This window comes from Oryctolagus cuniculus, chromosome 6, assembly GCF_051225735.1.
Source record: "Oryctolagus cuniculus isolate XC-2025 breed Fujian yellow rabbit chromosome 6, ASM5122573v1, whole genome shotgun sequence".
In the NCBI taxonomy this organism is placed as follows: Eukaryota; Metazoa; Chordata; class Mammalia; order Lagomorpha; family Leporidae; genus Oryctolagus; species Oryctolagus cuniculus.
This window is the reverse complement of record NC_142872.1, coordinates 146,140,072-146,156,101: the sequence shown is the minus strand read 5'-3', so window position 1 is coordinate 146,156,101 and position 16,030 is coordinate 146,140,072. Positions and strand designations below refer to the sequence as shown.

The window sequence follows — 16,030 nt, the reverse complement described above, 5'->3', positions numbered from 1 at the left end:
TTGTCTGGAAACAACTTGAGTTGTTTCCTTGAGTTGTCTGGAAACAACTCTTGGCATTCTCTAGCTTCTAAAACGTATGGTAGGAGGCAGTAGATGGTAGTGGATGAGGCTGGTTTTCTCACAGAATTTGGTATCACTGACTTCTTCCTGGAGCAAAGGTGACAGCAGCGACTCCAAGCCAAGCACACCATATTTTACGAGAGAAAAACCTAGACACTCCCACTGTCTCCAGGTTTATGCTCACTAGCAGTCATACCCATTTGGACATCACTACATGAGTGGTCTCAGACAGGTTGTTTAACCCTATTTACCTTACAGTTAACAATACTGTACTGTGCACTTCAAAATCTGTTGAGAGGATAGACCTCCTATTAAGTGTTCTTACCACAATGAAATAAAATTTTGAAAATCCTACTTCATAGGGATGAAAAAACTTAAATAAGTTAATAAGGAAAAATAATCAGTGTCTGGCACATGGTATAACACAAACAAATGGATAAAACACATATTTTCTGCTATTTTTTAATTGCTTCCATAGCCATCTTATAGACCTGATAAGACTATAAGCAATTTAAGGCCATAGATCTCACTGGCATTATGCTTTCTTACACATTCTCTCCTCCTCAATGAACTTGGCCCAGCATTAGACACATAAATTCGGTCAGCAACAGATAGTTGTGGGTTCAGCTATGGCAGCACTGCCCAGGAGAAAACACCCTAGAATACACTGAGTGCCACTTCAACCAATGCCTCAAGACCAATGGCTTGCAAAATATTTAACCCCCAAATTTGGTAACAATTTTATGTTGTAACCCAATACAAACATGAATACTAAATACATACACTCTATAAAAATATACACTATATAAATATCCACATTTTTATAGTGTAAATAACTGAAAAGCTTTACAAAACAATACTTATCTTCACTACATGAAATCTGCTGATACTTTCTATTCTAGAAACCTATAAATCTAGTCTATTAAATCTAGTCCAGTGCCTCTCAAACTTCAATGTTCATTCAAATCACTTGGGTATCTTGATAAAAAGAAGATCAGATTCAGTGGGATTTGGGATAGGATCAGAGAGTCTGTGTTTATTTCTATCAGATTTCCAGGTTACAGTGGGGGGCTTTAGATTACACATTGAGTAAATAAGAGTCTAGTCTAATTTATTTAAGATTTTTGTTATTATTGAATGCTGGAAAGGGCTCTCTATATTTGTGCCATGATCCACTTAATGCTTGCAATCTGAAGTCTGTAAAACACCATTCTAAAGAATTTCTAAAGTTTCTGTCACCTCTATAATTCCCTTGTTAGTTTTCCCATCCTTGGGTAGAAATCTAAGGCCTAAAAAAGGAGCGGGAGTAGGGGAGAAACTTAGAAGCCAGAATGACTCAAAGGCTACCTTTCATACAGACTCAGGCAGATACACCTGCCTGGTTCTCAGCCCATTCCCCCACTGTCCCAAGCCTACACCTTGCATCTGTCTTCATTAACTGATTGAGCACTTACTAAAAGCAGAATGATGAATTAAGTACTTTACATCTAACCCATCCACTCCTACAATCACCCTATGAGGTTATCCCCATTCTACAGATGAGAGAAGCCACTGGTACAGGCACTCCACAGCCTATACACTATAGCCTACCTTGAAATATTCACACTCTTGTGTAGTCTCCTCTCATGCTGAGTAGGGCTGATCTAGCAATTAACTGATTATTGAGGAAATGACAATATGTGACTTCCAAGGCTCACTTAGAAAATACAATGTGGCGGGGCTGGCGCTGTGGCACAGTGGGTTTAAGTCCTGGCCTGAGGCGCCAGCATCCCATATGGGTGCTGGTTCTAGTCCCGGCTGCTCCTCTTCTGATCCGGCTCTCTGCTATGGCCTGGAATAGCGGTGGAGGATGGCCCAAGTCCTTGGGCCCCTGCACCCACGTGGGAGACCAGATCGGTGCAGCTCCAGCCATTGCGGCCATCTGGGGAGTGAACCAGCAGATGGAAGACCTCTCTCTGTCTCTATCTCTCTACTCTGTCTTTCAAATAAATAAAATAAATCTTAAAAAGAAAATACAATGTGGCTTGTGTCTTTTACTCTCTTAGAACATTCCCTCTGTTAGAAGCTAGGTTGCCACATCATGAGAATTCTCAAGCAAGCTTACGAAGAATCCCATACAACAATGGACCAATGCCTCCTGCCAACAGCCAATACCAACTTGTAAGGCAACAAGTGAGCCACTGTGGAGGTGAATGCTCCAGCTCCAAGTCTTCCAACGTCTGCAGCCCTAGGTGGAATCCTAACTGCAACTTCATGTGAGACCCCATGTCACCTTGCTAGGCCTTGCCCAAATTCCTGACCCACAGAAACTGCCTGAGATAATAAACACTGCCTATTGTTTTTCACCATTAAATTCTGGGGTAATATGTAATGCATTAAATTTTAGGGTAATATGTTACACAGCAACAGGTAACTAATACGGTTATTAACTAATGTTATAATGTAACATTATGGTTCAGCCTAAAAAGAAATGTGAAACTTTGTCACGATGGCCCTTTGGATAAACTCTTCATTGTGCCTGCTCATGTGGTTCAGCAAATTTTCATTCTCTTCTTACAAAGGACCTTGTGGGAGGCATTGATTTTCCAAGTCCATGCATGTTGGAATGACCACATGACTTGCTCTGGCCAATTGGATATGGAGTTGTAATGTTACATCACAACTGACCAGAAGCTTCTGTTGGCACTACAAGAATCTGCCTGCCCTCTTTAGCTCCATCAGTTGTCTGTAGAAACAACATACCCCAGACAAGTACATGTATTCCTTTGTAGCATTGAGAAGACATCAAACACAGACTTGAACTTAACCTCTAGCTTGGACATAAGCCAAACTGAGGCCAAGCAGAAATGCAACTGAGTTAGAGACTCATGAGTGGAAAATAAGTGCTAAACCCTAAGGCTGGGGGTTGTTTGTTACTGCAGCAAAAGCTGACCAATACACTCACCATGCTGGATAATGCCATGATCCATAAGCCGGTGGCAAAGCTGCTCCGCCTCTTTCCTTGTGGTAGCCTCGCCTTCCTGAACCAGCCAATCAAGGAATTCAGACGCCATGAAGGTGCGTTCATATTTGACACCCTCCTCTTCCCTGGGCTGCAGGAGTGTGTTTTCAGGGCTCATCAGCCTGGGAGGTAAAAAAGGAAAGATAACAAATCTACACAAAAAGAAAAAGTTCATTTGAAATCCTACATTACAGGCTTCTCTGAAGTACTATAGTGAAGTTGTCAGGCAAATATTGCTACTAACATAATTCCTGATAGGAGGATCTACTTCAGAAGTGAACAAGGTACAGCAGGGCATTTGGTGCAGTAGTTAAGACCCTGCTTGGGACTCCTGCATCCCATATTGCATTTCCAGGGTTTCAGTTCCAGTCCAGTTTCCTGCTATTGCACACCCTGAGAGGCAGCATTGATGGCTTACGTACTTGATCCCCTGTCAACCATGTGGGAGACCCAGATGAAGTTCCTGGCTCCTGGCTTAAGCCCAGCCCTGGCTATTTCAGGCATTTGGAGGTTACTAAAACTTCATACCATATGGTGTTCATTTTCAGTGTTTTCAGAGTTAAAGCTCAACTCTGCTATAGAAAGAATATGTGACTAGGAATTAGAAGATTTAAGTTTGTCCTCAATGGGCCAATTAGTAGCAATGAGATCTTTTTTCTTTCTCGAGAATACAATGGTATCTTCATCCAGTTGGTGTGAGAAACATAGCTGAGGTCTGAGGGAAATAATTTTAGTGTACAAAAATAATGAATATACAATGGTTATAGCATTTAACTAATCATATGCCTATATTGGGGCATGATGAATTTGTGCCTATTAGTTATTAGCTGATAAAAATGGAGACTCCTTCAAGTTCCTTCCACTCTTCCCAGAAGAATTGCTGGAGTAATACTATTTGAAAGCCATTGAAGAGGCGTGATTATGAAGTAGGAGACTTGGGTCTCAATCACAGCTCTGCCATACACTAGTCATATAATTTCTCACTACTTAGTGTCCCCCAAATTAATATTAAATGAGGAAGATAATACCTCTCCAACTTGCTTCTTTGGATTGCTATTAGCATCAGAAACTTTTAGGGGAAAAAAATCACAAATTTTCTAAGTAGATGAATGTCTTCTTTTTTTTTTAAAAGATTTTATTTATTTATTTGAGAGGTAGAGTTATAGACAGTGAGAGGGAGAAACAGAGAAATAGGTCTTCCGTCCATTGGTTCACTCCCCAAATGGTTGCAACAGCCAGAGCTGCGCCAATCCAAAGCCAGGAGCCAGGTGCTTCCTCCCGGTTTCCCATATGGTGGTACAGGGGCCCAAGGACCTGGGCCATCTTCCACTGCTCTCCCAAGCCACAGCAGAGAGCTTGATTGGAAAAGGAGTAGCCAGGACTAGAACCGGCGCCTATATGGGATGTCGGTGCTGTAGGCAGGGGATTAACCTACTGCGCCATGGCACCGGCCCCATGAATGTCTTCTTTTTAAAAAAGATGCACTTATTTGAGAGGCAGAGCATTAGAGGAAGAGGGAGAGAAAGAGAGATCTTCCATCAATTAGTATACTACTCAAATGGCCACAAAAGCCAGGGCTGGACAGGCTGAAATCAGGAGCGAGGAACTCTATTTGGATCTCCCATGTGGACAGCAGGAACCCAAACACTTATCTCATCATCTGCTGCCTTCTTAGGCACATTAGTAGGGAGCTGTGTTGGAAGCAAAGTGGCCAAGGCTTGAACCAGCACTCTTATATGGGATGCTGGCATCACAAGCAGATGCTGAATCTGCTACACCACAATGCTGGCCTCTAAATGTCTGCTTTTATATTAGCGTGTTTGTAAAAGATATTAGCTTTTTATAAGTTACTTAAAACATCCTCATTCAGCATGTAACGAAACTCATTAAAAATTTCTTATTTAGATCTTTTCCCCCAGGACAATTCTCCTCTGCACTTTAATCTATTCTTAGGAACATCCATGAGACTGCTTTCCAAGGGTTAGTCACAGCTGAGTTAGAATGAGCAAGAATAATTCTATTTCATATAATAATGGCCAGCCCTTTGTAGAATGTGAAAGGACCACATTTACATGAACAGTGACAGAATCACAGGTAATTACGTGCAAAGATGTCCACATTGGCCTTCTCTTGCTTCTCTCCAATGGGATGTCACCTCTTATCTCATCAAGAGGCCAAGTCCATTTCAGCTTTCCTTGAACTTGTGCTGCTTTCTGACTTGTTTGGACTACCAGGATGTGGCAGAAGTGACATTATGCAATGTCTACAATTAGACCTTAAAAGGCCTTGCAATTTCCTCCTCCACTTGGAATGCCATCCTGAGCCCACCATGTCAGGGAGCTGGTCTAGCCTCCTGGAGAAGAGGCCACAATGAAGACAACCAAAGTGCCCAGATAATGATGCCAAATCTCAGGTGAGTGAACAAGGCCATGCTGGACTTTCTAGCCCAGCTGACCCTCCAGAAGCCACATAAATGAACACAGATACACACACTCACAAGCAAATTATATAGCTTAGAGAGTATAAAGGAAATGACAAACATTGGAAGTTCCTGGAAATAAACTGCAGAGACTAGAGTCACATGGAGGTATACCAGGGGCCTGAGCTGGTGATGGGAATCTAGAACACAGAATGGAAGGGCGGGTGGGCAAGCCCACATAAGGAATTCTCCCATGCCTTTCTCCTTTCTGACCCTTGAAGAAGGTATTTTTTTTAATTTTTTTTTTTATTTTTTGACAGGCAGAGTGGACAGTGAGAGAGAGAGAGACAGAGAGAAAGGTCTTCCTTTGCCGTTGGTTCACCCTCCAATGGCTGCTGCGGCTGGCGCACCGCGCTGATCCGATGGCAGGAGCCAGGAGCCAGGTGCTTTTCCTGGTCTCCCATGGGGTGCAGGGCCCAAGCACCTGGGCCATCCTCCACTGCACTCCCTGGCCACAGCAGAGAGCTGGCCTGGAAGAGGGGCAACCGGGACAGAATCCGGCGCCCCGACTGGGACTAGAACCCGGTGTGCTGGCGCCACTAGGCGGAGGATTAGCCTAGTGAGCCGCGGCGCCGGCTCAAGGTATTTTGAAATGAAAAAAAAAAGGGGGGGGGGGACTGGTTTCCTCCATTTTCTGGCTTTAGACATTATCTCCTTTAAGAAATCTCCCATGTCTACAAATCTGGACCATATACCCCTTGTAAGGCCTTTCTTAGAGCAAAAGGAGAATCACCTGCTCAGTTGACTATAACCTTTTGGAGACCAAAGTCCCTATCTTTGTGGTTCGCAGTTGCTTCCTAAAACACTGCTTTTTCAGAGAGCAATGGCTGGGGGCCGGCGCCATGGCCCACTTGGTTATTCCTCTGCCTGTGGTGCCAGCATCCCATATGGGCGCTGGTTCTAGTCCCAGCTGCTCCTTTTCCAGTCCAGCTCTCTGCTGTGCTCTGGGAAGGCAGTGGAGGATGGCCCAAGTGCTTGGGCCCCTGCATCCACATGGGAGATGGGGAGGAAGCACCTGGCTCCTGGCTTCAGATCAGTGCAGTGCCAGCCATAGCAGCCATTTGGGGAGTGAACCAATGGAAGGAAGACCTTTTTTTCCATCTCTCTCTCACTGTCTCTAACTCTACCTGTCCAAAAAAAAAAAAAAAAAAAAGCAATGGCTGAAGGGATAAGCCCAATCCTCTGAAATTCCATGCAATTAATCATTATCCAAGCATCAGTATATTAAAACTGATAGCTGCAGGACGATCCAGTGTCTTTGAGAGTTTTGCCCTCTTAATACTCTGAGATACACATATAGGTTCCCAGTATTCATCTCTGTATCCCTGCCCCTGTTTTGCTTCCTTCCTTCAACATTTATTTATTTAAAAGGCAGAGTGACAAATAGAGAGGTAGACAGAGATGGAGAGAGATCTTCCATCTGCTGGTTCACTACCCAAATGGCTGCAATAGCCAGGAGGTCTGCACTAGGCCAAAGCCAGGAGTCAGGAATTCAGGGTACCCAATATGAGAAGCAGGGGCACAAATGCTTGGGCCATCTTCTGTAGGCTTCTCAGACACATTATGAGGGAGCTGGATTGGAGGAAGAACAGCCAGGACTCAAACTGGCAGTGGGATGCTGGAGTAACAAGTGACAGCTTAATCCCTTATGCCACTAAAACAGTCGCCTTTACCCCCATTTGTAATCACCCTGCCTCTTCCAGCTCCATAATTTTCTTTCCACGATGTGAAGAAGACAAGTGCATCAGGCTAAATTGTGTCACCCTTTGTAAACAGAAACATGACCCGCCAGCCCAGAGTTAAGGAGCTGGTGGCCTCTGGACAAGTGGCTAGTTAGCTGCTTCTGCCAAGAGGAGCTTTAGGAAAAAGACCAGCTGGCAGGCCCACCTGGTTTGGTTCAGCTTGCCATATAAAGCAGGCCCCATCAGCTCAGATCTTCCTTATTTCATTTCCCATTATAATCAACTCATGTCCCTACACAGGTTCCTCTTTTTAAGAGGAAGCCTTTCTTGGGATTTGATTTTGGTATTAACATGTAGGCTCAGCGTTGAAGCAAGAATCTGACATACTACTCACTCCAATCATCTCTTATAACAAGCTACCCTTTTAAGCTACATGGTGGCTTAAAACAGTTATTGTTTAACTCTTAGTATTCTATGTGTTGCCTAGAGTTCAACTGACTGGTTTCCTGATAGTGGTAGCCTGGGGTCACTCACACAACTGCTGCAGATTATGGCCAGGGTTGATGTCTGGCTTCAGGGTGTTATTCAATACAGCCTCTCTCTCCAGCAAAGCAACCTGGACATCAAGCATGGCAGTGCAGGACTCAAAAAGAGGAAACAGATGCTTCCAGAACCATTTCTTCTTCTTCCTCTTCTTCTCTTGCTTTCCCTTCTCCCCTTCCTCCTACTCCTCCTCCTCCTCCAGCTTTATCCAAAAGTAATTAACATATCATATAACACATTTAACATGTATGTTCCAGTGGGGTTTCTTTTTTAAGATTTATTTGTACAGCTCTGGCTGTTGCAGTCATCTGGGAAGTGAACCAGTGGTGGAAGACCTCTCTCTGTCTCTCCTCTGTCTGTGACTCTGCCTTACAAATAAATAATAAATCTTTAAAATAAGGACAAGTTGTCAAACCATCTCCACAATCCATGTTAGAACATGCTCATCTCCCCAGGAGGAAATGCCATACCCATTAATAGTCACTTCCCACTTCCTCATTTCTTCATCCCTAGGCAAAGGCTAATCAATGTTGTATATGTAAGAATGAGCCTACTGTGGACATTTCTCATAAATGGGCTTATACAATCTATTATGATTAGCTTCTTTCAGCACAGTGTTTTCAGTGTTAATCCATGCGTAGTATATATCAGTATTCATTCAATCTCACTGTTATGGCCAAATAATATGGCATTGTATGGACATACCACATTTTTGCTCATCCATTCATCTGCTGGTGAACATTTGAGTCTTTCTTTTTGGTTATTATTAACATTCATATGCAAGTCTTTTTATGGCTATATAGTCTCATTGTTTTTGGATATACACCCAAGAATGGAACTGCTGGGTTATATGGTGACACTGTTTAAACTTTTGAGGAGCTATCAGACTATTTTCCAAAGAGGCTTTGCCATTTTTCACTCCTACTGCTGAAGTATGCGGGTTCTGATTTCTTCGCATTCTAGTCAGAAATCATTTTTATCTGTCATTTTCTATGACAGGCAGCCTAGTGCATGTGAAATGGCATCTGAGATCTAGGTTTGCATTTCCCTTATTAACGATATGGGCCATGTTTTCACAAGCTTATTGCCCTTCTGTATCATCTTTGGAGAAATGCCTATTCAGGTCTTTTTCCCACTTTAAAATTAGATTACAAGTCTTTTCTGTTATTTAAGAGTTCTTTGTATGTTCAGTCCATTATGTTTATTACTGATTTTTAAGAGTTCTTTATGTGGGGTTGGTGCTGTGGTGCAGTGGGTTAAAGCCCTGGCCTGCAGTGCCAGCATCCCATAAGGGCACCGGTTCTAGTGCCAGCTGCTGCTCTTCTGATCCAGCTCTTTGCTGTGGCCTGGGAAAGCAGAAGATGGCCCAAGTCCTTGGGCCCCTGCACGCATGTGGGAGACCTGGAAGAAGCTCCTGGCTCCTGGCTTCGGATTGGCACAGCTCCGGCCATTGCAGCCATATGATGAGTGAACCAGCAGATGGAAGACCTCTCTCTCTGCCTCTCCTCTCTGTATGTAACTGACTTTCAAGTAAATAAAGCTTAAAAAAAAAAGTTCTGTGTTCCAGTCTGTTACCAGACATATTATTTGCAAATATTTTCTCCCATTCTATGGGTTGTCTTTTTACATTCTTGGTGGTATCACTTGTAGCAGGAAAGATTTAAATTTTGATATGGCCAATTTATCTATTTTTCTTTTTTTGGGTGTGTTTTGGCATCATATCCAAGAAATCACTGCCAAGGCCAAACCAAAAAAGATTTTCTCCCATGTTTCCTTCTAAGAGTTTTGTAGTTTTGACTCTTACATTTAATTGCATTGTCTATTTTGCAAATTTTGTATAGCGCACGAAGTAAGAGTACAAATTTACTGTTTTATATGCAGCTAGACAGTTGTCCCAGCACCATTTGTTACAAAGACAATTCCTTCACTGCTGAATTATCTTGGCACTTGTGTTAATAATCAATGGCAGGCCTACTTGCTGCCAAGGTGATAAGTCACAGAACACTACTTGTCCTGAATTGTATTGGTTAATTCAGTGATAGATACAGGTCAGTTTCAAAGGGAGGGGACATATGTGTCACCTTTCGTGGAGTAAGCAGCATGCATACGAGGAAAGAGGCAGAAACATTTGGGGCTGTCTTTGGAGAACTGCTACCATTCTGCTTGACTGTAGTCAGAAGGAGATAATTTCAATACTTACAGCTTGGGTCTGACATTGTGACACAGCAGGTTAAACCACTGCTTGTGACCCCAACATTCCATATCAAAGTCCTGGTTCAAATCCTGGCTGCCCAACTTCAGGTCTAGCACCCTGCTAATGCACCTGAGAAAGAAGTGGAAGATGGCCCAAACGCTTGAGCCCCTGCCACCTATGTGGGAGACTTGGATTAAGTTCCTGGCTTCTGGCTTTGGCTGGCCCAGACTTGCCTGTTGCACCCTTTTGAGGAAATAATCAGCAAATGGAAGACTCTGTGTGTGTGTGTGTGTGTGTGTGTGTGTGTCTTTCTCTTTCTCTTCATTCTTCCTTTCAAATAAATAATTTGCAGTGCTGTAGTATAGTAGGCTAAGCCTCCACATGTGGCACCAGCATCCTGTATGGGCACAGGTTCAAGTCCCAGTTCCTTTTCTTTCAATCCAGCTCTCTGCTCATGGCCTGGGAAAGCAGTGGAAGAAGACCCAAGTTCTTAGGTTCCTGCACTCACATGGGAGATCTGAAAGATGCTCCTGGCTCCTGGCTTTGGATAAGCCCAGTTCCAACCATTGTGGCCCTTTTGGAAGTGAACTAACTGAAGGGAGACTTTTCTACTCTTCCTCAGGCTGTCTATAACTCTGGCTCTCAAAAAAATTAAGTAAAATCTTAAATCTTTCAAAAATATGTATAACTCAGTTTTGTATTATCTGTTCCTTATTTATCTTATTTTACGTAAACTATAGGGTAATCTTAAAAGCATGGGATCTACAATCAGACAAATTGTAATCCTGCACACTTGTGAGCTACATGACTCTGCTCTCCATGTATAAAATGGGGGTGATGGTGACTACTTAGGGAATTATTGGGCATCTTAAATGTGGTAATGTAATCAAAGCTTTTATTACAGTGCCTGGTACAAAGCACTGAAATTTTCAACCATGGTGATGTTAATGACTACAAAAATGTTATAGAAAGAGACATTAGAAAATATCTAATCCCTTTCCTGGTGTCAAAAATTAAGATTTTGTATGTATTTCTATAGACAGGAATAGTAATTCCATTTTAATAAGTAACCAGAAGTATTTAAGATACCCTGAAACATCTTACATTTTATAGAACAAAGTCATTTTTTTTTATCAAATGTTTGTATGCTGGCCTAGAATCATGGCATAAAGACACATACTATACAATTAAGCATTAAAAACACGGGCCCTTGCAAGTTCTCACTGGCTTTTGAATGTGCTGTGAGCCAACTCCAGCCTTTCCTGGATCTGTATCTGAGTCAGCTTTCCCAGTTCCACACTAACCCAGAGGGAAGGCGGCAGTACAATAGGAGGAACTGCCACAGTTAGGGGCCAGTACAGGAATAGAAATAAACTGATACCGATCTCTTAGCACATTGAAAAAAATTCAAAAGAGCTCAGAAGGCCCCATCTGGTGTAGAAATGTACACAAATGACGTACAAGAGCAAAAACTGGAGGGGGGATCAGAATGACCTACGAGGCTATTTGCCCAAATAGATGTTTTGGAATTCAGAGGGAGCTTTATAAAAAGCAAATTCATGTGTTAATATAATGATGAATTATTTTTTTTTTAATTTTTTTTTTTTTTAATTTTTTGGACAGGCAGAGTGGACAGTGAGAGAGAGAGAGACAGAGAGAAAGGTCTTCCTTTGCCGTTGGTTCACCCTCCAATGGCCGCCGCGGCCAGCGCGCTGCGGCCGGCGCACCGCGCTGATCCGGTGGCAGGAGCCAGGAACCAGGTGCTTTTCCTGGTCTCCCATGGGGTGCAGGGCCCAAGCACCTGGGCCATCCTCCACTGCACTCCCGGGCCACAGCAGAGGGCTGGCCTGGAAGAGGGGCAACCAGGACAGAATCCGGCGCCCCGACCGGGACCAGAACCCGGTGTGCCGGCGCCGCTAGGCGGAGGATTAGCCTAGTGAGCCGCGGCGCCGGCCATGATGAATTATTTTTAAAAGCACAATATAAAGCAATATACACATGATGATCTTTCTTTGACTTCAAAAATTCAGGGTCGGCGATGTGACGTAGCAGGTAAAGCGCCCCCCTTGCAGTGCCAGCATCCCATATGGGCACCGGTTCGAGTACCAGCTGCTCCACTTCCAATCCAGTTCTCTATGGCCTGGGAAAGTAGAAAATGACTCAAGTCCTTGGGCCCCTGCGCCCACGTGGTAGATTAGGAAGAGGCTTCAGGCTTCTGGCTTCAGACTGGCACAGCTCCAGCCATTGCGGCCATCTGGGGAGTGAACCAGTGGACAGAAGTCCTTTTTCTCTCCCTGCCCCTCTGTAACTCTGCCTTTCAAATAAATAAATAGTTTTTTTTTAAATGGCTAAAAATTCATTCACCCAAATGTTAAAAGTGCTACCTCTGGGAGTTCTGATTTTTCTTTCTTACTTATTAGAGTTCTCTATCATTCAAATTATCCCTAGAGAATGTGCTATATTTGTAGGGAGAAAAACATTATTAATAAAGAAGTTCAATTAGGGTTAAGTTTATGTTTAATCAGATGCCTAGTTCCTGAAAAAAATGCTGATATCATTATCCAGTATAACAAACTATCTCCCATTGGCTGAAGCTGTGGAGCAGCAGACTAAGTCACTGCTTGTGGTGCCAGCATCCATACCAAAGTGCCGATTTGACTACTGGCTTTTCTGCTTCTGAACCAGTTCCCTGCTAATGTGCTTGGTAAGGCAGCAGATGAAAACCCAAACACCTGGGTTCCTGCCACACATGTGAGAGACCTGGATACAATCCCTGGTTCCTGGCTTCCACCTGTCCCAGCCTTTACTGTTGGGGTAATTTTGGAACTGAGCCAGTGAATGGAAGATTCTCTTATTCTCATTCTTATTCTCATTCTCATTCTCATTCTCTCTCTCTCTCTCTCTCTCCTTGAATCTTCCTCAATCTGTCTCCCTCTGCATTTCAACTATAAATTTAGCTACATTCTTTTAGTAAACAGTCTCCCATTTTAACACTGACTTGTAAACAACAAGAAAGTATTAATGAGGAAGAAATGCCTACATGAGCATTCATATATTTTTATTGCTTATTTGAGAGGTAGAGAGAGAAAGACAGAGAAATACCCAAATGCCCACAAAGGTTAGGCCTGAATCTGGGAGTCAGGAGACTCCCACATGGGTGGCAGGAACCCAATCACTTGAGCCATCACCACGGCCTCCCCAGGGTCTGCTTCAGCAGGAAGCTGGAGTCAAGTGCAGGAGCCAGGAATCAAACTAAGACACTCTAATGGGGGACATAGGTGTCTTAACTGGCATTTTAACTGCTAGGTTAAACACTGGCTCCAGTACTGATATTTTAAGTATTATGCTGGGGCCGGCGATGTGGCACAGCAGGTTAATGCCCTGGCCTGAAGTGCTGGCATCCCATATGGGCACCAGTTCAAGGCCCAGCTGCTCCATTTCCAATCTGGCTCTCTGCTATGGCCTGGGAAAGCAGTACTTGGGCCCCTGTGCCCACGTGGGAGACCTGGAAGAAGCTACTGGCTCCTGGTTTTGGATCATCGCAGTTCTGCCATTGCAGCCAACTGGGGAGTGAACCATCAGATGGAAGAACTCTCTCTCTCTCCCTCCCTCCCTCCCTCCAACTCTGACTTTCAAATAAATAAATAAATCTTTAAAAAAATTAAGTACTATGCTATGATCTACAAGATAGATATTATTATTTAAAAATTGTGAATTTATATGTGTAATATCAAGCTTGGAAGTAATACATAGAAAGGTATTCAAATTAAATTTATAAATCAAAACATTGCATATTGGGAAAGATGAGTAAAAGGGGAAAAACATTTTATTCTTTGCCAGTAAATATCTTCCACCCTGTGTCACCCATCTCTGTATTATACACTGAATAAAACAGAGTGTTTCTCACCTTTGTCATTTATCTTTGTTGTTCTATCACATCTTCCCTCCTTCATTTCCCTGCAGAAACTCAAACTATCCTTTTAACCAGTACTGCATCTGGGTGAGGGGATGCAGCAAACTGGAGGCACAAGGTAGCTTGGTTCTCATTCACACAAAAGTGCTGAGATGGTGGGACTTATTTGAAAGGCAGAGTGACAGAGGGAGTCAGAGACACAGAGAAACAGAGGGAAACAGAGAGATCTTCCATGTGCTGGTTCGCTCTCCAAATAGCTCTAATAGCAGGGCTTGGCCAGACTGAAACCAGGAGCCTGGAACACTCTCTGGGTCTCCCATATGGGTAGCAGGGGCTCAACTACTCGGGCCATCTTCTGCTGCTTCTCAGTTACATTAGCAGGGAGCAGGACTGGAGGCTAGGCAGCCAGGTCTTGAACACTTGCTCTGATGTGGGAGGCCAGCATCGTAGGTGGTGGCTTAATTTGCTGTGCCACAATGCTGGTCCCAGGACTCTTCTTAAAATGGTCAGATTAAGTTTCTATGAATATTTCCCAACTAAGGAGCAATGCACACAAATCCTTCTCTGTGTGTCTCTCTCTCCTTTTGACCTTAAATTCAGTACCATGGTTTTATATACAGCCTCCATTTTCTTTTTAAGATTTATTTATTTGTTTTAAAGGTAGCATTACAGATAGAAAGGAAAAGGCAGAGACTTCTATTTGCTGGTTTACTCCCTAAACGGAGGCAATGGCCAGGGCTGGACTAGGCCTAATCCAGGCGCCAGGAGCCTCATCTGGGTCTCCCATGTTGGGGTAGGGGCCCAAGGAAACTGGGTCATCCTCTGCTGCTTTCCCAGGCACATTAGCAGGGAACAGAATCAGAAGTGGAGCAGCCAGCACTTGAATTGGCACCCATACTGGATAATGACATCGCAGGCAGCAGCTTAAGCTGCTATGCCACAAGGCCCAGCCCCAGCCTTTCCATTTTTAATGTACTACTACTGTGCATCCAGCTAAACTAGAAGTTCCTGAAGGATAGATACCATGGTTGATATTTATTTCTTAGAAAACTGAGGAGGTATATATTAGGTGTCCCATGATTATTTTCTAATCAACGGACTGAAAATTATGCATATGAAACAAAGTAATCGAGAATTTTATTTTGTCTGTAGAAGAATAAGATTCCTTTCTCTTTGGTTGTTATTTTAAATTAGCTGGGAGAAAAGTAAGAACTTTTCAGTGCTGGTATTATGCTCTGAAAGAGACTGATAATCTGAAACCTAAGTTGTAATTTTCACATTCCCCATGGTTTTCCGTTACCTTAAACAGTCATTTTCAGAACTGGAATCAGCTTTCAATAGAAGCCAAGTGCAAATTCTAAGGCCACAGCCATCCTAAAAGGCTATATGCAACTATGATTTCATAATCATGAAATTACACCAGGAGGATTGAAAACGAACACTCTTACCCTCTGTGTGCCTTTTCAAACACTGTCAAGGGAAACTGGGTTCTGAAACCTATTATAAAGGCTCCTTTTAAAGGAATGATTACTATTTACTTTGAATGTTTTCACAATTATTAGAAAATAGAAAGATTTTCTACAAAACAAAAAGAAAGGAGAGGTAAAGGAAAAGAATAAGAAAGGGAAAGATGAATTGATGAAGAAAAATGGAAGACAACACCAACAAGGGAAAATAAATGAGTATGTCTGACACAGTCCAGTAAGAGTGATAAAAACAAGTGGTGAGTACCTTTCTGCAGGTTAACAGGCTCAGGGACTGTAGGGCTGCTTCGTACTGTACTCCCAATTTGTTGAAGCAGTATAGAAAAGAAGACACAGTCTCTGTTTTCCTTATTCAACCAACGTCTTACATCGTACAATCTTAAAACTCCCTCTCTTAAAACAACTTTTTAAATCATTATGTGATAAATCTATGTCAATCAATTTTTGACAAGGATGTCAAGGCCACCCAAAGAGAAGAGAATAATCTTTTGAACAAAACAGTGCAGGGACAATTAGATAAGCACATGTAAAAAAATGAAGTTGGGGCCCTGCCTTCATACAGAAAATAACTCTTAATACATTAAAGGTCTAAATGTAAGAGCTAAAATCATAAAACCTTTGCAAGAAAATAAAGGAATTTTCATGATCTTGCATTTGATTGTTCTTGAATATGA

The 16,030-nt window shown here is 42.8% G+C and overlaps 1 protein-coding gene across 1 annotated transcript in view; it reads right to left on the bottom strand.

Annotated features, from left to right (window-relative positions):
• The window catches only part of DEPTOR (DEP domain containing MTOR interacting protein), a 168,192-nt gene that overhangs the window by 80,304 nt on the left and 71,858 nt on the right, over positions 1–16,030 (bottom strand). Inside the window, exon 4 of the mRNA XM_002710752.6 lies at positions 3,005–3,183. Within this exon, the coding sequence (XP_002710798.5) occupies positions 3,005–3,183 (179 nt within the window). The remainder of the gene's footprint in view (positions 1–3,004; positions 3,184–16,030) is intronic.